Here is a 26,316-nt window from a genome sequence, read left to right as displayed (position 1 = left end):
TCAAATATTAATTACAAACCAATTAAAGAGAAGCACACTGTTTTTTGGTTTTTTGTTTTTTTAATTTTTGTGGCTTTGCAAAAAATACGGAACATTTACTTTCCTTCACTTTTGACATATGTATTCTAAAGTCACATCACACTCCTAACTTCATCCCATATTGCAATGTGAAAAGTTTATTTTTCCTAAAGAGTGCCATATGTGTCCATTCTCTTTTTAGCATGCATGTCCTGGGGTGCCCTGTCATATGCAAACACAGAGGATGTGGTTTTGATGAATCTTAAAAAACAGAATAAGTTCTTTCTGTGACATCAAACATCTGGAGAGTATTCATGCAAATGGTATGTAACTTAACACAGAATCTGGTTTATATATTTGACAGAACATCTCCAAAAACACTGGGAAGTTTGTATTTTTGGTAATAGTAGCCTCAGGCAGATAGATACACCCTAAATATAGATGGGCATAGCTCTTTCTGACAGCATGTCTCTTTGACCAATAACATTTTGGAAACAGAGCTTGGCATTCCAGAAATGTCTGTAAAACCTTGTGAAGGAGGCATCTCACCCTGATGGGCAGAGGAGCATTTTATTGCTGATTCTGCATATGACTTTCTTAAGGATCTTGGACAGACTGTTAACATGGAGTGTCTGTTTCTCCAACTATAAACTGGTACTATCCAGTTTATACATAACTTTCTCAAGATCTTGCATGGAAAAAATAGGGTTACAGAGAAATTGGAGAAACGGAGTTAGAAAGAAATGGAAATAGCTATCTTATTAAAAACCTTGTTGTGCAAATACCTCTTAATTCAGATTCCATGGTCATCAAGAAATGTTTTTTTTTTTTTTTTAAATAATAATTAGCTTTCTCCTATGAGGAGAGTTCATTAATGATATAAAAAGAATTTTGATTCCACTTGACAATTATATGATTTACTTGCATATTAGTCTCCTGTGGATTTTGTTGATGTCTTATTATCCAGATCCTATTCAATTCAATGTGCAATGACAAGGACCAAATTTCCAGAACTTGGTGACCATCTGAAAGTAATGACATCTAGGAGGACTTATATTAGCCAGACTGTTCACATCTCTGGGTTGCCTTGTCAATGTGTTTCTCTCTAATCAAATCAGATATATGGCAGATGACATCATTGTATATATAGAAAATCCTAAGAAATTTACTAAAAGACTATTACAACTAATAAGTGAGTTCAGCAAGGTTGCAGGATACAGGATCAATCTACAAATATATAGGCAAAAATTGATGATTTATTTGGGCCCCAGATTTGGGATTCTCTTAACTGAGTACCTCTTCCTGTCAAAAGCCTCCTTTGTGTTAATTTGAAACCTGATGTCCCATTAATGCCTCCTAGAGTAACATATGCAGCCTCCCTCCTCTTTCATGGTATCTCTTTAAATATTTAAAGATAGTTATCATAACCTCCCACTCTTTTCCTGTCTACTTTCTTCATTGTCCTTATGAGACATTATTTTAAACCTCCTTTTTTCCCTGGTGATCTCTTGCTACTCTGAGATGGATTAAAAATTATCTTTTGCTGACACAAATTTAAAAACAAGTATAAAATTCCAGTGTCAAATACAAATAAATCTTTCAATTTTGATATCATGTTTTGGTACCTTATGATTATAGTAGGTTGTTTATAAATCACTACATTCTCTAAATGAGTCACATTGAATTCATGGTGCTTGAATAAAACACCTAGGTCTTTTTACATTGTCAGGTTCTGTTTGAGTGTTTGGACCTAAGTTAAGATTTGTATATTTATTCCAGTTAATTTTTTTCTTCTTCTTGTCAGTCTGTAGTTCTATTGTCTCTTTATCTTTTTAAAGTCATCCTAATATAGAACATGTTTTCTATAACTAACATATGATGAAGATTGTGAATGAGAAATTCCAGGAAGAGAGGGCTGTGGCAAACCATTAACCCCTTCTCTTCAAAATGATATCAATATATTAATCACTACCTCTTGAATAGGAGCTTTGATTTATGGATTCAGTTAGATATGAATATATCTAAAAATGCCATATTCGTCTAGCTTACAATTCTGAATCTTATAAAAATGGTATTTGCATGGACTATATAAAATCCCTTGTTAAAAATGAGATAGTAAATTTTCTTTTAGGAAGCACACTCTATATTGGAAATCATGGAAATGACATAAAAGGGTGTGTGAAAACTCTAGAAATAAAGGATAAAAGTAAGAATAATGTTTTTTATTCTTATGTACTCTACGTACATTTCACAGATAATAGAATACCAATTTGGGAATGTTCTAGACCCACACAGCTAATATAACTGATGTTAGCAGCAGGGTCTGAAAGTCACATATTCATGATCTGTTCCTTTACCTTTTAATGAATGTCCATTCATTTCCATGGGTCAAGTGAAAAGATTAAAAATGATAAAGTGTCATGGAATAGAATCTGAACAATTTAAAATTCCTGTTATTATACCTTTCAAACAAACTCAAAATTGGCAAAGATGCTTTTCCTTCAAGGTTTATCTATACCCTCTGGAATAAAGTGCATATAGGAAGTTTTGCATTTCTGTTTACTTATGTTTCTTGCAATATTCTGGTCAAGAAAACAAAGAGAAATTATCAATTTTTTTAACAGTGATAGAAAAGTAGTCAAACAAATATAAAATACCTGTGGGCATCTGGCAGCACTATAACAATCTCCAGCTGTGGCAAATGGAACTCCTCTTCCAAATTTTGTTTGGGAAAAAAGAAGGTCTGTAGCTAGAAAATAATAAATCACACTCTTTAGCATTGAGACAATAATGCAATCGTAATTGCCAAACATACATTTTTCATATTATTTTCTTACATATATTTGTATAATTAATTTTTAAAATTCAAGCAAAAAAGTTGTCACAATTATAGTACCTAGCATAGAACAGGCTATCAACAGATACATTTTCTTTAAATCAAATACTTTCATCTCATAAATTGCTCTAAAAATGGCAGGTACATTTGTATTTAAAACAGAAGATTTAAAAACTAAATAAATGCTTTATTATATTTTATATCATAGCAAATATCTAAAATAGATGAAGGGGAGTTAGGAGCAAAATTACTGAAAAAAAAAGAGCATTTAAAGGTAAATTAGTACATAAATGGCTATAAACAGTATTTATATATTAATTCACTCAGGCAATTCAGAAACACTCAGCTAAAAAATGTGCTATATTTTATTTTTTATATTATTGCATTATATTATTCTCTTTATTCTTTACTAACATTATTAGCAAAATTTCCTGATTGGCAATAGTGCCAGATATTTTACATAATCAAAAGTAGGATTATTGGATCAAAAATAGGTTGGAAGGAACCGTATAAGTCAGTTGCTCCAATCACTAATGCATGCTTGAATACCTTAAATAATATCCCAACTAAGTCATCTAGCCAGTAGCTGTCATCTCCACTGATGATGTTTCAAATCACTTCACTTTTCAAAAAGACTACAATATCACTGCATGTCCCATAATGACACCAGTCCTCTGTAGGCAATTCACAAGGGAAGCATTTCTGGAAATATCTATCATATCTCCAAGGACAGTTTCCAATACTAAGAGACCTTGCATGGTGTGCCAGAGCCAGCTTTTACCAAATAATGACAGCCACTTGTGTGTATCTTTTCCTAACTCTGAATGCAACAAGGTCATTTTGGTGGCTATGGTGGAAATATATCCACCATGGATACTGGCAAACACTACAAATCAGACTATTTTTTCTTGGATATCTGATCACTAAACATTTATCTGCATGCCAATGCTTATTTATGGCACATATGGGTTAGGCTGGGACAGAGCAGAGACATAACTTTCAAAGCATCCTTTGCTACCCTCTCCTCCAAAAGCATGATGATCAGCCAACAGCCTCAGTTTCATTAATCGTTACACAATGGTGACTCACAGGAATCTATCCAGTCCACCTGCCTCTGATGAGCTCCGGAACATATATCATACATACTCTTACTGGGCTCATTACTCGGGTGACTCACACAAATATCTTTAACTTAACATGTCCAATGCTAAATGCATTATCTTTTTCTCCAATTTCATGCCCCCTGCTACATTTCCCACCTCACTGAATTATACCACCATCCATCTGGTAATTCTAGAAATCTTTTAAAATATTCTATGTCACTAATCCCCACATCCCCTCTGCCAGAAAATCCTTTAGAGTCTACCTCTTTAACGTTTCTCAAATAGCTCTTCCTCCTGACCCATGTCCCTAATTGAGACCCTCCGCACTTTCTATCTGAATCATTACATTAGCTTCTTAATTATTTTCATGGGTACAATCTGTTCTTCCTCCTGCCATGTCTGCTCCTTCCCTGGCTTATGCTTTTACTCCAGTGGCTCCTATGACTTACGAGATAAAATTCAACCGGATAGTTTAATATACACTGCTCTTCATAAGCTGCTTTCTGTGGCCTTCTCTAACAAGTTTCCATCCCCCGACCTCCATTCGACAAAACTGGACTACTTGTCACTGTCTGATGCCACCAAGATGCTTCTCCCTCCTCCTGAAACTCCTTGTCCCCAGTTTGGCTCACTCAAATTTGTATTCCAGATTGTTCAAGATAGTTGTTCCAAAAACTTCTTGAAGAAAGTGAAGACTTTAAATTCTACAAATATTTACTTATAACCTATTTTTTATTGGGCACAATTACAGATACTGTGAATACAACAGTGGATGAAACAGAGGCTGGTGGAACCTGAGTGCTACCAAAGAAAGGCAAGTAATGAAGGAAATGTTAGCATACGGTTGGGGTGATACTTGCTATGGAAAAAATAAAGCAGAGAAGAAAATGGGAAGAAAGGGAGTTTAGGAGTGGATAGTGGTCCTGGATGGCCTTATTGAGAAGGTGAATATCAGTAGAAACCCTAAACAAATGAAGGGGTAAACCATACAGGTATCTGTAGGAAGAATGTTCCAGGCAGAAGAAACAGTGAGTGCAAAGGCCTTAAGGCAAGGGCATGCCTGGTGTGTTCAAGGAACAGCAAAGAGGCCAGTGTGTCTGGAGTAGAATAGCAAGGGCGGGTGGTGGGGGATGGGAGGGAGCAGGAAGTAGAGAGATAATGGAGGTGGGGAGGTCACGTTGAGCTGTGTTCACCAGTGAAATTCTTGATTTTACTCTTATTTAGATGGGAAATATCTGGAGAGTTTGAGCAGAGTTCAGGGTTGTTAAACAGATCAAATGAGATAATTACATGAAATGACACAGCTTGTGTTTTATGGGATCACTCTGGCTTATCTATTAAGAAGAGAATCTAGGCCAGGAGGGATTACAGTGGTACAAAACTGAAGCAGGAATACCAGTCAGTAGGTGTAACAATCCAGATGAAAAGAATGGTGTGGGATTTAGACCAAAGTGGTAGCAAATGAGGTAGCTACCTTAGACAGCTTGGGTTGCCATGACAAAATATCATAGACTGGTTGGCTTAACCTACAGAAATTTATTTCTCACAGCTCTGGAGGTTAGAAGTCTGAGATCAGAATGCCAGCATAGTTGGGTTCTAGTGAGGGCTTTTCTTCTTGAAATGGGCTACCTTCCTGCTATGTTTTCACATGGCAAAGAGAGTTCTGGTGTCTCTTTCTCTTCTTGTAAGGAGGGCACTCATCTCCTTATGAGGGCCTCACCTTCATGACTTCATCTAAACCTAATTATATCCCAAAGCTCCATCTTCAAATACCACCACATTGGGGGTGCGAGCTTCAACATATGAATGGGGGGGCACAATTTAGGCCACAGCAGTATACCTGTTGAAGATTCACCTTATAGAATTTGATGATGGATTTCATGTGGGTGTGGAAGAAAGAGAGGAGTTAAAGATGTTGCTAGGTTTTAGCTAGAACAACTCGAAGATTATAGTTGCCATTTACTGCAACAGTAAAATTTGGGGGTAGAAGGAGCAGGTTTCGCAGAAATCTTAGAAGTTCAATTTTGGATATGTTGAGTTAGACATGCCTATTAGACATTCACATGGATATGCTGAGTGGACAGTTGGATTTTGAAGATTAAGATAGCAATACAATTTGGAAATATGCATTTGGGACTTTCATTTAATAGATGGTATCTAAAATCTACAAATTGAATGAGATTCCCAAGGGAATGACTGAGTTCTAAAGCTCTTCAGCATTTAGTGCTGTGACAGATGAAGAGTAACTAGCCAAGCTGAGAAACAGTGAGAAAGATGGAGACAGGGTGGCCAAAAAAGGCACAAAACCATGAGAGTGCGGTGTCCTGGAAGCCAAATGCTGCTGATGAATCATGTAAGATGAAAATCAAGAATTTACCATTAGATTTAGGAAAATGCAGGTCATTGTTGACTTTGATAAGGACTATTTCCTGGGATTGGTATGAATAAGAAACGGATTAGAATGAGCTCCGGATAGCATGCGAGGAGAGAAATTGGAGAGTGGGAGTAGTAACAAATTTAAGGAATTTTACTATAAAGTGAACACAGAGAAATTGGACTGTGGCTGGAAAGGAAGAGGGTCAAGAGGATACATTTTTAATTATGATGGAAGAAATAAGAGCATGTTTCTTTGTGCAGAATGTAAATGATCCAGCAGAGAGGGAGCATTGATGACATAAAAGAGAAAGGAAAGTTTGCTGGAATAAGGGTCTTGAGCAGGTTACAAGGCAGTGAGCCTAGAGCACAAGTGGGGGATTTGTCTTAGATGGGAGCATAAGTAGTTCATCCACAGGAGACGGAAGACAAGGCAAATTTACTGAAATTGTCTATCAACTCTAAGAATTTTTTAATAGAGTCTTTTGGCTTTTCTATATGTGGAATCACGTCATCTGCAAACAGGGACAATTTGACTTTGTCTTTTCCAATCTGGATATCCTTTATTTCTTTCTCTTGCCTGATTGCTCTGGCTAATACTTCTAATACTATGTTAAATAGGAGTGGTGAGAATGGGCATCCTTGTCTTGTTCCGATTCTTTCAGGATGATATCGGCAATACGTTTGTTGTATATGGCTTTTATTGTGTTGAGATACTTTCCTTCTCCACCTAATTTGCTGAGAGTCTTTATCATAAAGTGATGTTGAATTTTCTTGAATGCTTTTTCTGTGTCTATTGAGATAATCTTATGGTTTTTATCCTTGATTTTGTTGATGAAGGGTATCACATTTATTGACTTGCATGTGTTGAAAAATCCTTGCATTCCTGCGGTGAATCCCATTTGATTATGGTGTATAATTTTTTTTTGATGTGCTGCTGTATTCTATTTGCTAATATTTTATTGAGGATTTTTGTGTCTATGTTCATCAGAGATATAGGCCTATAGTTTTCTTTTTGTCATTGTTGTATCTTTGGTTTTGGTATCAGGGTGATGCTGGACTTATGCAATGAGTTTGGGAGAAGTGTCTCTCCTTTAATTTTTTGGAATAGCTTGAAGAGAATTGCTATTAGTTCTTCTTTAAAGGTTTGGTAGAATTCAGCAGTAAAGCCATCCAGTTCCAGGCTTTTGTTGTTGTTGTTGTTGGGAGATTGCTGATCATTGCTTCAATCTCATTGTTTGCTCTTGTTCTGTTCACGTTTTCTATTTCTTCTTGGTTCAGTCTTGGTAGTTTGTATGTGTCCAGAAATTTATCTGTTTCCTCAAGATTTTCAAATTTCTTAGTGTATAGTTGTTTATAACAGTATCTAATGATCCTTTGTATTTCTGTGGTATCATTTGTAATGTCTTCTTTTTCATTTCTAATTTTTGTTATTTGGGTCCTCTCCCTTTTTTTTTTTTTTTTTAGTTAGCCTAGCTAATGGTTTATCTATTTTGTTTATTTTCTTGAAAAACCAACTTTTTGTTTCATTGATTTTTTGTACCATTTTTGGGTTTCTATAGTTGCAGGATACAAAATCAATACACAAAAATCAGTAGTGTTTTTATACTTCCACAATGAACTAGCAGAAAAGACATCTAGAAAGCTAGCCCATTTGCAATAGTCACCCAAAAAATAAAATACCTAGGAATTAATTTATCCACGTAGGTGAAAGATCTCTACAACAAGAACAACAAGTCACTGTTGAAAGAAATTAAAGAGGACAGAAAAAGATGCAAGGACATTCCATGACCTTGGATTGGAGGAATTAACATTGTGAAAATGTCCATACTACCCAAAGTGACCTACAAATTCAATGCAATCCTCCTCAATTTACCAGTAACATTCTTCACAGAAATAGAAAAAACAATCCTAACATTCATATGGAACAACAAAAGACCCTGAATAGTCAAAGCAATCCTGAGCAATAAAAAAAATAAAGCAGGAGGCATAACACTACCTGATGTCAAATTATATTACAAAGCTATAGTAACCAAAACAGCATGGTACTGGCATAAAAACAGACACTTGGACCAATGGAACAGAATTGAGAACCCAGAAATCAACCCAAGTACTTACAATCAACTGATCTTTGACAAAGGCACCAAGGACACACACTGGGGAAAAGACTGCCTCTTTGATAAATGGTGCTGGGAAAATGGGACATCCATATGTAGAAGAATCAAACTAGACCCATACTTCTTGCCATATACCAAAATTAACTCAAAATGGATTAAAAACTTAAATATAAGACCTGAAACTATAAAACTACTAAAAGACAACAGAGGGGAAACACTTCATTAAGTAGAACTGGGCAAACACTTTATGAATATGACCCCCAAAGCACAGGCAACAAAAGAAAAAATTTAAAAATGCAATATTATCAAACTAAAAAGCTTCTGCCCAGCAAAATAAACAATTAACAGAGTGAAAAGACAACCTACAAAGTGAGAGAAAATATTTTCAAACTACTCATCCAACAAAGGATTAATATCCAGAATATACAAGGAACTGAAATAACATAACAGTAAAAAAAACAAATAACCCTATTAAAAAATGGACAAAGGAGCTGAATAGGCATTTCTTCAAAGGAAGACATACAAATGGCCAACAGACACATGAAAAAAAAATGCTCAACAGCACTCAACATCAGCAAAATGCAAATCAAAACCACACTGAAATATCATCTCACCCCAGTTGACTGGCTGTTATCAAAATGATAGAGAATAACAAATGCTGGCAAAGATGTGAAGGAAGGGGAAATCCTCTTACACTGTTGATGGGACTATAAATTGGTGCAGCTATTATGGAAAATGGTATGGAAGTTCCTGAAACAATTATAGATAGAATTGTCATATGATCCAGAAATTCCAATGCTAGGTATATACCCAAAAGAATGGAAATCATCATGTCAAAGGGATACCTGCACCCCCATGTTTATTGCAGCTCTACTTACAGTAGCAAAGAGTTTGAACCAACATAAATGTCCATTGTGAGACAACTGGATAAGGGAAATGTGGTATGTATACACAATGGAATACTACTCTGCCATAAAAAAGAATGAAATCCTGCCATTTGCAGCAACGTGGATGAGCTTAGAGAAAATCATATGAAGTAAAAAAAGCTAGGCACAGAAAGAGAAATACCACGTCTTCACTCATAAGTGGGAGCTAAAAAAAAACCAAATTAATTAAAACAAAAAAGGAAAAGAAAAGAAAAGAAAGAAAGAAAGAAATCTATAACAATCAGAATAATACATTGAACTTTAAAAAGGAGAGAACAGAACTGAGGTTACCAGAGGTAGGAAAGGGGGACCGAGAGGGGGGTAAGGGAGGAATTTGCAAATGGACACAAAAATGATTACATTGTATAACGTTGAATATACTAATTATCTTAATTTGAGTATCACACATTGCACACAGGTAATGATATTCAATGCTGTACCCCACAGATATGTACAATCAACTATGTTACAATAATTCATAAGTAAAAAGAATATTTAAGTTGAAAGAGTGGGGTGGGGGAGCTACATTATGTTAACATACTGTTTAGCCAAATGATAATCACAGCATGCTTCTTTGGTTTTTGTTGTTTTTTTTTTTTTTAAGGAGAGAAAGTAAAACATGTAGGTAAAGATTTAGGTAGGTCTGTAGGTGTTGCAGTGGGAACTTACAGCAACTTCCTTCTGTTCTTATTTTCTCAGGAAGCAAGATCATCAGCTATGAGTGAATAGAGTTAGAAATTTAGAAATTTGAAGCTAGAGAAGAAGGTATGAGGTAAACACTTAGGTAGACTGAAGAAGGAATGGACCAGGGAAATGCAATCGGATTATTTGGCAGCACTGAGAGTTTGTGTAAGCTTAGGAGTCGTGCATTTAAAGTGACAGCAGTCACTTAGTAATGATGGCCACCATTTACTGAACATCCACCATCTGCTCCATCGTATAATTTGCCATACTCAGTTTCATGGCTGAGGTGCAGAATGGGCAGAAGTTTTAATTTAATCAACACTGGGTTTTTACCACATAAAAGTTGAGGAAGGAAAATTTTGACAGGAGTTGAAAATGGATATATTTGACATCGTATGCTCAGGGCCCAGCCCATTTTCTGGCAAAATGGCAGCTTTGTTGGATGAATTAGTGAAAAATAGCAGCCTAATTAGCAGTAAATAAACTACTAAGTGTCCATTATTTACTTAGCAATGCTAATTACCTGACATAAATACATTGTTAAATAACCAGTATTTATAGAGCATTTACTATATGCAAGACATTGACTAAGTATGTTACAAGTACCACCTCTTAATATTCACACATATATAAAAATGTATGTGTGAATATTAAGAGGTGATACTTGTAACATACTTAGTCAATGTCTTGCATATAGTAAACGCAAGACACACAAAAACCGGGGTGGGGGGGGAAGAAGATATAATAACCACAACTACTTGAAGTTGATACGACAAGCAAACAGAAAGGACATTGTTGGGGGGGAGGGGGGAGGGAGAAGGGAGGGAGGTTTTGGTGATGGGGAGCAATAATCAGCCACAATGTATATCGACAAAATAAAACTTAAAAAAAAAAAAAAGAAAAAAAGAAAAAAAAATATTCACACATACACACAAAAGACAAAAAAGAAAGGAAAGAAGAGGAAAAAAAAGAAACCTAGAAGCGGCTTCTCATTTTACAGATGAGGGAACCTAGGCTTAAAGAGATATTTCCTAGGTCACATAACTGGTAAATGGAGATGAGGAATTTATACCCAGAAAATCTGACACCAGAGTTTATGATCATAACCACAGCAATAGAATGCTTCTCTGATGTAGCAAATGGTGGATGTTCAGTAAATGGTAGCCATCATTACTAACAATAATAGTTCATCATCATATGGCTGTAATTAGATATTATGTATTCATACCTATACTGTCAACAAATATTTTGTTTATTTCTTTCATTAGTTCACGCATTGTGCTAGGCACTAATGATCACTGGTGACTGAGATGGTGTCTCTGCTTCTGAAGTGAACTTCTTTGCTTCTTCATGTACATGTGTAACTTTCAGGATAGCAGGCTGCATTATGCCCAGTGCATACGTATTAGGTTCCATAACTATGTTTTGAATTGACTATATTAAAATTTACTTCCTAAAAGCAGTATGATCCATAATTTGGGGTCTGTGAATAGGACTTTATTTTCCCTTGAAGCCAGTTACTAACTGTATGAATTGAGACAGGTCACTTAACTTCCATTTGTGCATCTTAATTTCATCACTTATAACACTGTGATATAATATTGCCCTAACTAACACAGGATTGTTGAAAAGATTAAATGAGATAATAACATGGGAAAATATACTTGATAAATTATCATTTGAAACTAATGTTAATTATTACTTTAAAACTTGCAAAAAGCTTACACAAATACATTGAGTATATTAACTTCCTTATCCTTAATGTAGTTGAGGATTTTAAGGTGAGGGATTTATTTTGGAAGGGCAGTATCTTATCACTGTCATTACTGCTACATTTTTATTAAGGATCCCCATGGTGCATGTCATTGCAGAGGAAGTTATGTCACTAATAACATGTTTTAGAAAATTTAAATAATAATTGCACAATGCTAGACCCCTTCTCTATACCCTGGCTATCACATATACTAGTATATTGTTAGACTTTCATTAGCAAATGGATGCTTTTTGTTTTAAAAATAAAGATTCGGCACTTACTCTTAATTTGCATGGCAGTGAGATCAATTCTTATTTTGCTGAAAACAGTATATCCAGCAGCTAGGTAGTCATTTTTACATTCACAGTCTTGCCTCCTGCTTCCATTAAAAGGACAGTCATTTGGATTTTGCAGTCTGTAAAAACATCAAAATATTTTTAGTATTAGATACTGTTATTAGACCATAATATAGTTAAATGGTAAACTTTGGAATTGAGAAGGCAAAAGACACATTCCTGCTCTTCAATATTATGGTGTCAATAAGGTAAAAGAAAAAGAAGTAAAAATCAGTCAAAGCTAACATTCAAAATTCTCAACGGGAAATTCACGAATGGTTTGTAGAAAAATAATTCAGTATAATTCTCCTAGCTTTCATTACTGGAATTAATTCGATTTCTATAAAAATACACATTGGTCTTAAATCCTTCCCTTCTCTGCTGTCCCACTACTTACGCACAGGATTCCGAGTCAATCTCTCTGTGAGCACATGTTAACACTCAAGTCTTTAATATTGAACAGGCATCAACATCTGGCTTAGGTCTTAACATGTTCACCTGCTCCTAAGTTACTTGTCTCGCATTCAAGCTATTCAAGTATCAGTCCGAAGGCTGGAACTTCTAATTCTCTTGAAGGACCGTAAAAATGCACAGATAGGCCAAAACACAGCTCATACCTAAGGCCATACACTTCAGAAAAGTTGTCCTCTTCACCTTTGACCAGTGGCAAATATTCCTTGGGGTTCTCCAAGTGCATGTCTACACAATGGATCTAAAGGAAAAATGCAAATATCTAGAAAAGCTTTTTCCAAAGTCAATGTCAATGTTAAAATCAAATAAGAACTGTTTTGTAATACCTTTATTATTCTTCCCTTAATGTTAAGGTAATAGTTACCATCCTTGGTAATGTTGTTTTTCACTTGGATTTCTTTGCAGGAGGCAAATGATTTACCTTCAAGGACAAGTTAACACATCTTATCAACACTGAGCAAATTACAAACACAGCATGAACTTAATCATACAAATATTGCTATACTCTGAAAATCTGACCCTTTATTTTTGTGGACTGCATAACTGCTACAAGTATTTATTTTCACATTTTAGCTAAAACTTCTTAGGAACACTTAGATACTGTGTAGATTTTTGAAGCCTAGTACTTACAGTCTTTGGCATAACATTTCTTTTGAGCACTTGGTTTTAAAACCTTTAAACATAAGTCACTGGTCAAACCATTTTCAGCCATGCATTCCACTCTTCTTTTCACTATCCCGATTCCACAAGTCACTGAGCACTGTGAACAGAGTAAAATTTGAAGATAAAATTTATCGTGAATAATAAGGCCAGTAACTCCATGCTTCCTTCTCTCAGATGAAGTCCTTTTGGAACAAATTGAGGGTCAAGAGTAGCTAGAACTACTGAAGATGCAAAAATTTGCAAAAATATGCCGGAGGCTAGACAGGCACAAGCAGGAAAAATCCTTAGACATGAGTCTGAATCTGTTATTTCTCAGTTGCTGGCTTTCTTTCATTTATTTTGTGCAGTTATATCAACAGTACATTGTAAATACTTAATAAATATTAATCAATTAAGACTGTGACTTTTTTCTCATTAAATTATACTCTAAGTTTGCACAGTAATATTTAATAGCCTTCCATCAAAGTGGGAATCAAATACAGCACAAATAACTTTTACTACTTGTATGTTAGGTTTATTTACTTATGCACTTAAGCAATACATATTTCTTAATATATTCTACTCCATATATTCTGAATATTTCTACTTAAAGTGCAAATCACCATGCAAGGTTCTCTGAGGAACAGAAATAAGTATTAGTTATGGTCTCTGCTTATAAGTAAGTGATAGTGAGCATAGAAAGAAAGATAAGGTATTTATACAAATAACTGATAAAGTAGTTGTTAGACAACAGGGGTATGAGATGCTCTGAGGATCTAGTTAGACATGCAGGTTATCAGGCAGGCATGCTACACCTAGAAAGTATTATTTAGAAGGTTTTAAATTCATAATTATTCACTGACCTTGCTCCATTTTCCAACTTTCCAAGTGGCCATATGCAAACAACTCTTCACATTGCATTTGTAAACTTGAGAATAAGGTAGCACAGGGCATTCTTGATATTCTACAGGCTGAAGCTGATGGAGCTTATGTTTCTTAGCCGACCGGATCCCTATGCAATATGTAATCCTCTGTTGGTAACTAAATCCACAGTTATATGCACACTGAAAAATACAATTACAAGGAGAAAAGATGTTCTTAAATTAGCCAGAGCCTAATATTTGTCAGATGCTTAATATATATTATGCTGTGTCATCTCCACATCAATCCCATTTAATTAGCCTCATTTACCGATGAGTAAAAAAAGTTCAAAGACATTAGGAAACTTTCCCAGAGTTGTACCAATAAATGGAAAGGACCCAGATTCAGGCTAGATTTTCTGTCCGTAGTGCCTGTGTTTTTATCCATTTCATTACTAGGAATATCATAAGTGAATGAAACTGTATCTCCCAATAGGCACAACTTCAGACAAATGAAACATATTAGGGATTCTTACGTGAAATAAAAAACATTTATAGGACTTACTTGTAACTGTATAAATTAGCATACATTTTTCTTAATACAGACATGTGAAGTCTAATACCATTTGACTAAAACAGGTATGTGATTTAGATATAAATTAAAGCCTCAAGTCAAAAACAGGCAAATAGATTTCTGCTACCAGCAAAAATGGAATAACAAGGAATAGATTTACCTTCTAACTGAAAACCAAAAACACCTGGACAAAATATATAAAACAATAGCTTTTAAGATACTCAACATGAGGCAATAAAGAACAGTGATCCCTAGCAGATGGGGAACAAGCAGACTGACCCTATAATTGCCCCAGCCTACTGCGTTGAAAGAATTTCCAGGTCTTGACACACAGAAATGGAGACATCAGAGTTCTGACCAGTGCATACATACATGTGAGGACACCAACTGAGGCCAGGGAATAACCAGCCAAAAGGCTTAGAGGTTACTGTATCTGGCACTCACACAGGGTCAAGTATAGTGTCTATGGGGCAATCGGTAGAGTACTCAAAAGGTTCTTGCCACAATGGAGAGAAATAATTAACCCTAGATTAAACAATGCACTGGTCTTGCCTAACAAATATTAGGAGCAAGACAAGGTATGATGAAACTGCTCCTAGACAAAATAACTGCATCCCAGAACAAAGCCCAAAATATATGTATAGAAACAACAACAAAAAAAACCCCAGTAACCAAAAAGCTAAAATTCATAATGTCTTGCATGCAATAAAAAATTTATAGACATGCAAAGGAGCAGGAAAATCATACCAAAATGAAGAGAAAAACCCATCAATCAAAACATACCCACAAGGGTGACATCAGTGAAAATGGCAGAGCGAGAACATCTAATTCTCCCTTCCATAAGAGCAATGAGAAAACTGGCAAAAATTTGTCAGATCAACTTTTTCAGAACTCTGGAAATTAACCATACTTACAGCAATCCAAATGGCATTTATTCAAGAAAATGGCTAAGGTTTGCAGTATTTTAACTGGCTATACTCCCATTCTCTCCTTTCCAGCTCTGTGGTAGCCTTGAAAATCAATAGTCATGAAATCACGGTGAAAACCAGCAGTCTGGCAGCCACCAGAGGGGGCAGAACAGACTTGGACATCCTTCAAAGACTTATTCACAAAGTATTGTCATTATTCAAACTGTTTAGAAGTATTCTGTAAGACCCTATTTACAGGGCTGTCTTTATTTAACCTGACTTGCCCAGTGCTAAAAGCCTGGAAGCATTTTTTGTAAACAATTTTAGAAGCCATTGTTTAACTTTGCAGAGGTAGTGAATAATAGTGGAGGCATCAATAGGCTAGCCAAAAAGCTTAAAAGGAAAATCTGGGGAAAAAGATGTCCATAGGGGCTTTGAAAAGCTCCAGTACATTCATAGGAATCTAGAAGGCCATGTATATGCGTAAGGTTGTGCACAAGTCCAGGGTTGTCTGCATTTTCCTGAAGCACCTGAGGAGGGTTCTTACAGAGATTTTGACAGGCTGGTCCTAAAATTCATATGGTAATATAAGGGACTCAGAATAGCAAAACAGTCTTGAAAAGGAAGAACAAAGTTGGTTCACTCATACATTGTGACTTCAGAACTTACCATAAAACAATAATAGTCAAGACTATATGGTAATGACATGAAGACAGGCACACAGATCAAAGGAATAGAACTGAGACTTCAGAAATAAACCAATACATTTATAGACAATTGATTTTTGTAAAGGACGCCAAGATAATTCATTGGGGAAAGAATAGTCTTTTCTACAAATTGTGCTGGGACAACTGAATAGCGCATGCAAAAAGATGGATTTAGATCCCTATGTCACATCATATACAAAAATTAACTAAAATGTATCAAAGGCCTGAATATATGAGCTAAAATGATAAAAGTCTTAGAAAAAAAAATGGGTCTAAATCTTTGCAACCATGGAATAGGCAATAGTTTCTTAGATATACTTAAAGCACAAAGAACTGAAAAAAAGAGAGAGAGAGATAAATTTGATTTAATCAAAATTAAAAACATTTCTGTGTCAAAGGACACTATCAAGAAAAGATATCCCACAGAACAGGAGGAAGTATTTGGAAATTATGTAACTGATAAAAATCAAATCCAGAATATATTTTTAAAACTTTATAATTCAATAATAAAAAAACAAATCACAGGGCTGAGCCCGTGGCGCACTCAGGAGAGTGCGGTACTGGGAGCGCAGCGACGCTCCCGCCGCGGGTTCGGATCCTACATAGGAATGGCCGGTGCACTCACTGGCTGAGTGCCCATCACGAAAAAGACAAAAAACAAAACAAAAACAAACAAAAAAAACAAATCACCCAATAAAAATAGGTTAAAGATTTGAATAGACATTTCTTCAAATAAGAATAGCTAAAGAGCATTTAAAAGACGCTCAGCATCATTAGTCATTAGAGAAATGCAGTTCCAACACATACTGCGATATCATTTCATACACACTAGGATGACTATATTTAAAAAATGGACTATAACAAGTGCTGGTGTCAACATGGAGAAATACAAACATTCAAACATTGCTGATACAAATGAAAAATGGTGCAGCTACTGCAGAAAACAGTTTGGCAGTTCCTGAAAAAATTAAGCATAGAGTTATCAAAACACCCAGGAATTCCACTCTTATGTACATGCTCAAGAGAATTGAAAATATATATTCACACAAACACTTGTACCTAAATGTTCCTCGCATTGTTCATAATAGCCAAAAAGTGGAATCAACCCAAATGTCCATCAACTGATGAATGGATGAAACAAAATGTAGTATATCCCTGCAACGGAATATTATTCAGCCATAAAAAGGAATGAAATACTGATGTATGCTACAACATGGAGGAACCTAAAAAATATATGCTAAGTGAAAAAAGCCAGACATAGAAGACCACTTATTGTATGATTCCATTTACACTAAATGTCCAGAACACACAAATCTGTAGAAAGAGAAAGTAAACTAGTGGTTGACTAGGGCTAGGGGGAAGTGGGAGAATAAGCAGTGACTACTAAGGGGTATGAAGTTTCTTTTGAGGGTGATAAATGTTCTGAAATTAGATCATGGTGATGGTTACACAAACCTGTGAATATTCTAAAATTCTCTAAATTGTAAACACACACAGATGTTAGAATTAGCAGAAAAGAACATTAAAAAGTTATTAATGACTGTATTTAATATGTTAAAAAGGTTAAGGCATGAAAGATACTACAAAGCTTAAATCAGACTTTCAAAGATGAAGATAATGTCTGTGATGAAAAATAGGGGATTAAAGGCAGATCAGATAACAGAAGAAAAGATTAGTGAACTTGAAGACATTCATGTAGTGGAATACATTAAAAAACAACAAGGAATAAATTATTGATACATATTACAACCAGATTAAAATTCAAAATACTTATATTATATCACACACAAAAAAGTACACTATATGATTCAATGTATATAAAAGTCTAGAAAATGCAAACTAATACAATATCATATCACTAATGTAGAAAACAGATGAGGTCACCTCTAAGGTGGGGAGGGAGAGGAGAGGGATGAAGGAGTATAAAGTAGCCCAAGGAAACTTTCGGGGATGAACCTTGTTATTTTGAGTATAGTACTAGTTTTCTATGTTAAAATTTATTAAGCTGTACACTAAGTATATGCAATTTATGGCTTGTCCATTATACCTCAAAAAGCTGTTTTAAAAAGTGGGCAACTATGAGTCAGTTTGCCAAACTTTTCCTGGTCTTGGTTTCACAGCTGACACCAATTGACACTTCAGACTTGCACTAGAGTGTAACATACATGTCGCTATTAACCTATCTGCACCATCCAACTGTCAGTAGTTTCATTCCTTAGACTGATATGCATACTCATTATCTGCCCCCATATTCAAATTTTGGACCCAGTTTCAGCTGAGTCAAATTTTAGATCTAGATGTCTTATCCAGGGGCAAAAATTCTCAATTCCTTTCTTTGCCTTACCTGTGATGAGTCTCCTGTTACTACAATATACTTGCAGGGAGGGTTTCTGCATTTCTTTATTGAAGGAGGTCTGGTTGAAGGATCACAGAAACTTTCATTCACTTGAAAGTTCTGCGCATTGATGCACTTGACTAGTCGATGTGTCTCTTTTTTCTCACATGATGTTGAACACTAGAAATGCAGTGACAAAATGAATAAAACATTTTTATACGCAGTGTCTTTGAAAGTTTACTTGTCAATACTCACATCCAGCCACTTTCCTGCCATCCACTGGTACTGCAAGCAATCCTGACGCCAACATTGCCTCTGAAAATAAGGCCGGGTGGATTGATCACACATTTCTTCAGCCACACGACCAATGCCTCTCAGTATGCAGTATACAACCCTTTGCTGAACTCCAGAGCCACAGGTCACAGAGCACTACAAAGTAGCCCAAATGATTTGAACGATTAGCTAACAAATATCAAATCATATAAAAACGGCAAAGTAGAGTCATACATATTTTATTTCTTTTAAATATAGCCTGATATTAAATCATTCATTAGATAGAAAATACATGCAATAAGTATTTTTACCATTATCTGGTCTGGAGCTTCTCACATATGAATAGATTTTTTCTCTATTTTGCATAATGTACTTCAAGCCTTATAGAAACTGTGACAAGTAAATTATGTTACACTAGATTGCATCCCAATTGATAACTCTTCTGACTTACATGTATTTAATGTCTATACAAATTATCACACAGCTAATCATCAGTTATTCTACTACATGCTATTAAATGCCATTTGAATAACTTCCAAGATTGTGTTATATTCCTGTTTTTACCTGCAGTGCCTCCTATGGTTTGTACCTGTTAGGGATCCAAATATTTGCTAACTTGTTGATTCATGATTATATTTCAGTGGACAGGAGTTTTGGGAAGATGGTTGTGTAAATTGTAAACGCAGACAATCTTGTCTTGAACTCTCTAGTCCTCATTTTTCCTACGTGTACAATGACAATTTTGTATTGTTGGTAAAATTTCATAGAACGCTTCCCATACATTTTATTCCTGACGACGTCTCTGTAAAGGAGGAACCAGGGCTGAGGACACTGAAACTCAGAGAGGTCAAGTCACTTGCCTGACGTGCTGCCTCTAGTTAGTGGTTGTCAGTCTGTTTAGCTTCTATAACACAATTCCATAAATCAGGTGGCTTAAACAATGGGAATCTACTTCTCCCAGTTCAGGATGCTGGGAATTCCAAGATCAAGGTACTGGCAGATTCAGTGTCTGGTGAGGGCCCACTTTTTGGCTCACAGAGGGCACCTACTCACTGTATCCTCACATGGTAGAAGGGACAAGCTAGCTCTCTGGGGTTTCTTTCATAAGAGCACTAATCCCACATATGAGCGCAGAGCCCTCATGATGTAATCACCTCCTAAAGGCTTCACCTCCTAATACCATCACCTTGGGGGTTAGGATTTCAACACATACATTTTGGGGGTGCACAAATATTCATACCATAGCACTTTGCTCCCAGCCCCCCAAATCCCTGTCCTTCTCACATGCAAAATATATTCATTCCATCCCAGTAGCTCCAAAATTCTTAATTTATTCCAGGATCAATTCCAAAGTCAAAAGTCCAGAGTCTCATCTAAATATCATTTAAATCAGATATGGGTGAGACACACTGTATGATTCATTGCTGAGGTAAATTTCCTTCCAGCTGTGAGCCTGTGAAATCAAACAAGTTTTGTGCTTTCAAAATACAATAAGACAGACATGGGAGAGCCATTTCTATTCCAAAAGGGAGAAATAGAGAAGAAGAAAGAGGTAATAGATCTTAAGTCCAAAACCCAACAGGGCAAACAACATTAAATCATAAGACTTGAGAATAATCTTTGACTCAATGTCCCATCTTCTGGACACACTAGGGCAGGAATTGGACCCCTCTTAGAAGCCCTGCCCCCATGGCTTTGCTGGGGGCAGCCCATGCCACAGTTTTCTTGTGTTGGAGCTGGGTGCCTATGGCTCTTCCAGGCTGGAATAGCATGCCAATGGCTCTAGTAGTCTGGAATCACATGGGCAGATCTGCTCCCATTGCCACACTAGGCATTGCTTTACTGGGGACTCTCTGCAGTGGCACCACCTTCACAATAGTTCTCTCCCTGGGTCACATGCCCAAGGATCTGGGCAACTCCATCCTTCAAAATCTAGGTAGACATAGCCACACCATCATGGCTTGTTCATTCATCATGCCAGCAGAAATGGCAGTACATGGATGCTGCCAAAGTTTAGCACCTGTGCACTCTGAAGGGGTGACCACCACAGACCACACTGCACCTGGGCCCAATGGAGCCACACCTGGGGTGGCTGAGGAGCACTGCACCAGAATGTGCAAAGTAGAGCCTATAATGTGAGGTGGCACCAGGTAGCTGTGGCCCTGTTCTGCCCCTCCAGGCCTTTGCACTCTTTGCCTATGATGGAAGGAGCAGCCCCAATGATCTCTGAAATACTCTTGGAGGTCATTCTTCCATCATCTTGAACAATAAGTCATAGCTTCTGTTTAGATGGCTATTTAATCTCCCCATAGTCCTGATGAATAGCACACAGCTTTGATTGAGATGGCTGCTCCAAACTAATCTTCCTATCAAATTTGGCCACACCCTTTGTTTTCTCTCTTGAACAAATTTCTCATTTTTTCATATATGGATAGGCTGAGAATTTTCTGAATTTTTAAGTTCTTCTTCCCCTTTGATGAACAATTCCATCTTTAAGTCATTTCTCTCTTAATGCATTTTACTATAAGCAGTCAAGAGAAGACAAACTTCACCTTCAACACTTTGCTTAGATATTTCCTCAGCAAATATACAACTTCATCACTTACAAATTTTACGTTCTATAAAACACTGAAACTTGAACACAATTTAGTCAGGTTCTTTGCCACTTTGTAACAAAGATGGCCTTTCCTATATTGTCAGGTAACATGTTCCTGATTTCTGCCTGAGTCATCATCAAGACCTTTACTGTTCATATTTCTATGAACATTGTTTGCAAACACTTAGGTATTCTATAAGATTCAAGCACTCTCTGCAGCTTTCCTCTTTTCTTTCTGGGCCCTCACCAGAATTGCCCTTAACAATCCATTCATAGCAATGTAGGCTTTTTGTAGAATGCACTTCAGAACTCTTCCAGCCTCTACCCTTTACCTAGTTACAAACCTACTTTCACAGTTTAGGTATTTGTTGTAGCAGCATCCCACTATCAGTACCAATTTTCTATCTTAGTTTGTTCAGGCTATTACAACAAATTACCATATAATGGGTGACTTATAAAAAATAGAAATTTATTTTTCACAGTTCTGGAGGCTGGTAAATCCAAGATCAAGGTGCTGGCAGCTTTAGTGTCTGGTGAGGCCCACTTTCTAGTTCATAGAGAGCACCTTTTCACTGTGTCCTCACATGCTGGAAGGGGCAACATAGCTCTCTGGGCCTCTTCTATAGGGAACTAATCATGAGGGCTCAACCCTCATAACCTAATCACCTCCCAAAGTCCTCACCTCCTAATACCATAACCTTAGGGGTTAGGATGTCAACACATAAATGTTGTCATGAAGCAGACATTTCCTGGCCTGTGACTTGCACAAGCTGCTTAACCTCTCTAAGCTGTTGTTTCTTCATCCACATAATGAATGTAATAACACTTCCAGTTGCAAGGAATAAAGAAATCTCATACCGTGTCAGGAAGTGACTGTCCCTTGCTGCTCCCTTCCCCTTCCCCCGTTTGTTTACTTTTTTACAGAGATACAATTACTTCCATCTCTAACAGTCTATCGACACATGCCTCAAATCAGAATGTCAGTCACCTCCACTTACTCAAAGAAAGGCCATCTTAAGTATCAGGAAAGATAATAAAGGAAGAGGGTTAACAGGCAGCATTGAAATGCAAAAGCAATTTCACCAGCTAGAAAACACTAAGAAGCATAGTTCATTCAGCCTCCTGGCCCTGGGGTCCCCACCCCCCACCCCCACCCTAGCCCCTTCATCGGTAGAAACATCACTGAATACCTTGGGTATAGAGATAATTAGATTCGGGGTTCTTGGTTGGAAGCTTTAGGGACTTAAAAACTTAAGATTTACCATTTTTTAAATTATAAAATATATAAAGGTACTTCAAAAAGTTCATGGAACAATTCATATTATCTTTTAATTCTATGTCTCCTCAATTTTTTTGAAGTACCCTTGTATATGTATATGTCAGAAATTTTAGAAAATATGGAAATGTAAATGTATATATTTATGTATTCTGGAAATATAGAAAATATGGAAAACAGAAAAACAAAATTACTTACACATCCGATATTTAGCATATTGTTTTAGGTTTTTTTTCAAATAAGGGGCTTTGGGTGGGGGTCACTGGGCAGTAGATTTGTGGAATTTTGTGACTTGTATAACCTCTGGATCCAGCTCTGATCTTAAAATGCAAAAGGAAAGTGATGGGTCTCAGAGAAGGGGAACCAGGCAGGCAGGTGATTTCACCTGGCTCTATACTGAATATTGCTGAATGCAATTCTTTAGGTATCTTTCTAAGTTGTCCAGCAGGTTTGCCATGATCAAGAAAAGGTGAGAATTAAGGACAATTTTTTTTTTCCTGAGTATAAAACTGTGCATATGGAGGGCACTTAACTAAGTAGATAGAGCCTGAGACAATGAGGAATCTAGCAGGACTGTTCTAGTCTTAAAAACTTGAACTTACAAGTGACGCTGTTATTTCCCAAATAGATAAAGTTAAATTTAAAAACAAACAAACAAAAAAAACCCCCTTGCTTCCAGGAAGTGGGGGTAGGGGGATACATTTTTCTTTTTAAATGATTCAAGTATTTAATTTGCCTCTAAAGATATACATCTGGACACAAAAAACAAATAGCCCTGTATAGCAATGTTTGTTTCTGTTTAGCAGGAGTCATTAAAATGCATTACTAAATCCTCTCATTAAAAAAAGAAAAAAAGATATCAAATACCAAATAAAGAGTGTGCTTTCAAAACTCATTTGAGCACCTCTGTCGTCACAATTTACCAAATGAGTCTTTCCATCTGAGGCATCATGCAAAATAGTAATAAAATGAAATTATTTTAAGAGTGAGTGATTATATGAAAGCAATGTTACAATTTATGCAATCAGAATAAAACAGCAACCAGTAATTATCTTGTAACTACCTCTGAAATTACACTTCTGTTAAATACGTTATTATATGTAGTGCAGTGACAGCCTGCAATTGTTAACTTCATGTGAGTGCTTTTTATAGAATAAATCAAAAGCCATCGACTTCACAAGTGGTCATTTGTTTCTGGCAGAGATTTGAGGACTGTGTGGGTGAATGAAGTTAATTTCTATGACAAGGAAAACCAACTCAAAGAGAAGAAAGCAGACTCTGTACAAAGGCATCTGTGTTTTTTAGAGTCCTTGAATATTCATATCCGTATCTCCCAAACTCTTGAAATACGTTCCTCTAGTGGATCTTACATAATTTCATAGCTAGTGGTAAGCCAAGGCCAATCTGTTAGCACTGATGATGGACTCACTGTTGTGGGGCTGGAGGTCAAGGGTCAGGAAGTGTCCCTTATGAATAACAACTATAGCAGCTGCAGCAGCTGCACAGCAGCCAAAGACAACTCTTTGGGATCAACAGAATATTGGTGGCTAGGAAGTGAAAAAACGTCTCACCCACTCCCACCTCTTGTGGCTCCTGCCTGATGTCAGAATTGGGAGTTATCTGTTGCACACTGGGCAGATCTGTGACTTCTTGTGTTCAGTGCCTTTTTGGTGTTTCATCCTCTTGGCAAAAGACACATTGCCATTATTCTGCCACATCTTGGTGGAGATAAAGTAAGGCAAACCCCCACTTTAAGTAAAATGACAATATGATGAATGTGAATTAAAAGATGGTCATCTTTTGCATTTAAATCACAGTATTCAAAGTAAGACGCATTTAGCCAGGTACAAACCTAGGTACTTAGTGAACAAGATACCCATCATCTCTAAGAGAGAAAAAGAAAGAACACTGAAGAAACAAGCATGGGTTAGGTTTTAGTCTTACCTCCTAAAGACAATAGTAAGTCATAGAAGAGATTAAGTGACATAAACATCTTTTAGTTCTTCTAGAGCTTACTCTACATAAAAGTGAAAATGGCCAAAATATATGAAGGATGGCCACCTTAGGCCTAGGAATGGATGAGGATGAACTATTGAACTAGACCAGGGCAGGTGCAGTGGGGATTCAAGAGCTACTTTGATAGGAAAATTGAGAGAAGCTGTTGAGTGACAACTGTGGAGGCAACGGAGAAGGAGACAGGAGGAATCCAGGGTTTCTTTCTTGAACAACTTAGTAGGTAGTAGTGACATTTACTCAAACAAAACAGGTTAATGGAGAGATCTCTGCTAAAGCATGAAACATAATTTATTCACATAACCAAAATTTAATGTAGAAGCAAATGCTCAAGGATACATCTTTTTTGTGGGATGAGAAACAGAGATATATTAGCCTGTAGTTCTCAGTAAAATATTACACAAGTACCAGCACATTGACACTTGACAGAAGCCGCTCTTCTACAAAGAAATTTGAGATTTCACTCAATTTGGGAGGATTTTATTGAATATCATTGATGTGCTGACCAGTGCCACTTAAAAGCCAAGTGCCCTGCACCAAGGCACTGAGCTCAAAGAGGGAATGATGAAGACTTAGGAGCGCAGGGGAACTCCAATTCCTCTAGCTCCCCAGTAGACATAACTCCAGCATCTGACAGAGATAAGGAAGTTGCCTGAGCAGACATAGGTTTCTTCTTCCCTCTGCAGGACTAGGCCCTTGAAGAAATGGGTAAGTACCCTGAGATAGTGCTGAGAGCAGCCAATGACTTCATTGAAAGCTGAGCCCCATTGAAATCAGTTCTTGGGAAATTACTCCAGTTAATATTTCTGATTTCATTCATGGCTTTTGCCTCTTCAATATTTCCCAAGCTGGCGTTAGCTTGACATCCACTTTCAAATGTATGCCTGCCCCAACGTAGATTTCAAGCTCTCTTCTCCGAGTATGCCAGGGCAGGTATCAATCATCCTTCTTTTACAAACTAAATTCTCAGCTTCGGTATTTGTTTATTAGCTTTATTTTTGCTGAGTCTTTCCCTCTAGCCCTAGCCCAGCCTAAGCTACCTAGCAATGATACCTTGCTAACTCTTGGCCTCCGATTACAACCCCATCTGGAATTTATGATTCTCTTCTCTAGGGTGCTACATTAGCTCAAGTCGAAGATTTGGGGGGTGGAAACAAGGCACTTACCAAATGCATCATCATATATATTTTACTGTTAGATTGCCAAGTATTATGATTAGTATGATGATTATCAGTAGCCCCCCTAGTATTCAGTAGCAGAATTTTTGTAAAGTTTATAACCACAAAAAATGAAATGAGTAATTTCTTATTTAATGATAGACTTAGCAAATGTGTTCACACTATCTAGTATTAATTTAGAGCATAGTGCAAAAACATGTATAACAAAATTAAGTACATTTTTAAAGGAGTAAAATTTTCAAGATTATTAAGATTATTGAAGGCAGAGAGGTTAGTTAATGGACACAAAACAGCTAGACAGGAAAAAAAAGTTCTATTGGTGTACAGAGGAGTTATGC

The 26,316-nt window shown here is 36.6% G+C and overlaps 1 protein-coding gene across 2 annotated transcripts in view; it reads right to left on the bottom strand.

Annotated features, from left to right (window-relative positions):
* The window catches only part of ADAMTS20 (ADAM metallopeptidase with thrombospondin type 1 motif 20), a 171,900-nt gene that overhangs the window by 7,035 nt on the left and 138,549 nt on the right, over positions 1 to 26,316 (bottom strand). For both annotated transcript variants that reach the window (XM_063075546.1, XM_063075547.1), the window contains 8 exons: positions 18,898 to 19,071; positions 18,652 to 18,822; positions 14,122 to 14,322; positions 13,247 to 13,376; positions 12,943 to 13,037; positions 12,763 to 12,857; positions 12,092 to 12,225; positions 2,676 to 2,767 (listed from right to left, as the gene is read on the bottom strand). In XM_063075546.1, the coding sequence (XP_062931616.1) occupies positions 2,676 to 2,767; positions 12,092 to 12,225; positions 12,763 to 12,857; positions 12,943 to 13,037; positions 13,247 to 13,376; positions 14,122 to 14,322; positions 18,652 to 18,822; positions 18,898 to 19,071 (1,092 nt within the window). The remainder of the gene's footprint in view (positions 1 to 2,675; positions 2,768 to 12,091; positions 12,226 to 12,762; positions 12,858 to 12,942; positions 13,038 to 13,246; positions 13,377 to 14,121; positions 14,323 to 18,651; positions 18,823 to 18,897; positions 19,072 to 26,316) is intronic.

This window comes from Cynocephalus volans, chromosome 12 (assembly GCF_027409185.1).
Source record: "Cynocephalus volans isolate mCynVol1 chromosome 12, mCynVol1.pri, whole genome shotgun sequence".
NCBI lineage: Eukaryota > Metazoa > Chordata > Mammalia > Dermoptera > Cynocephalidae > Cynocephalus > Cynocephalus volans.
The sequence above is the reverse complement of the archived record's forward strand: the minus strand, read 5'-3'. Positions and strand labels throughout refer to the sequence as shown.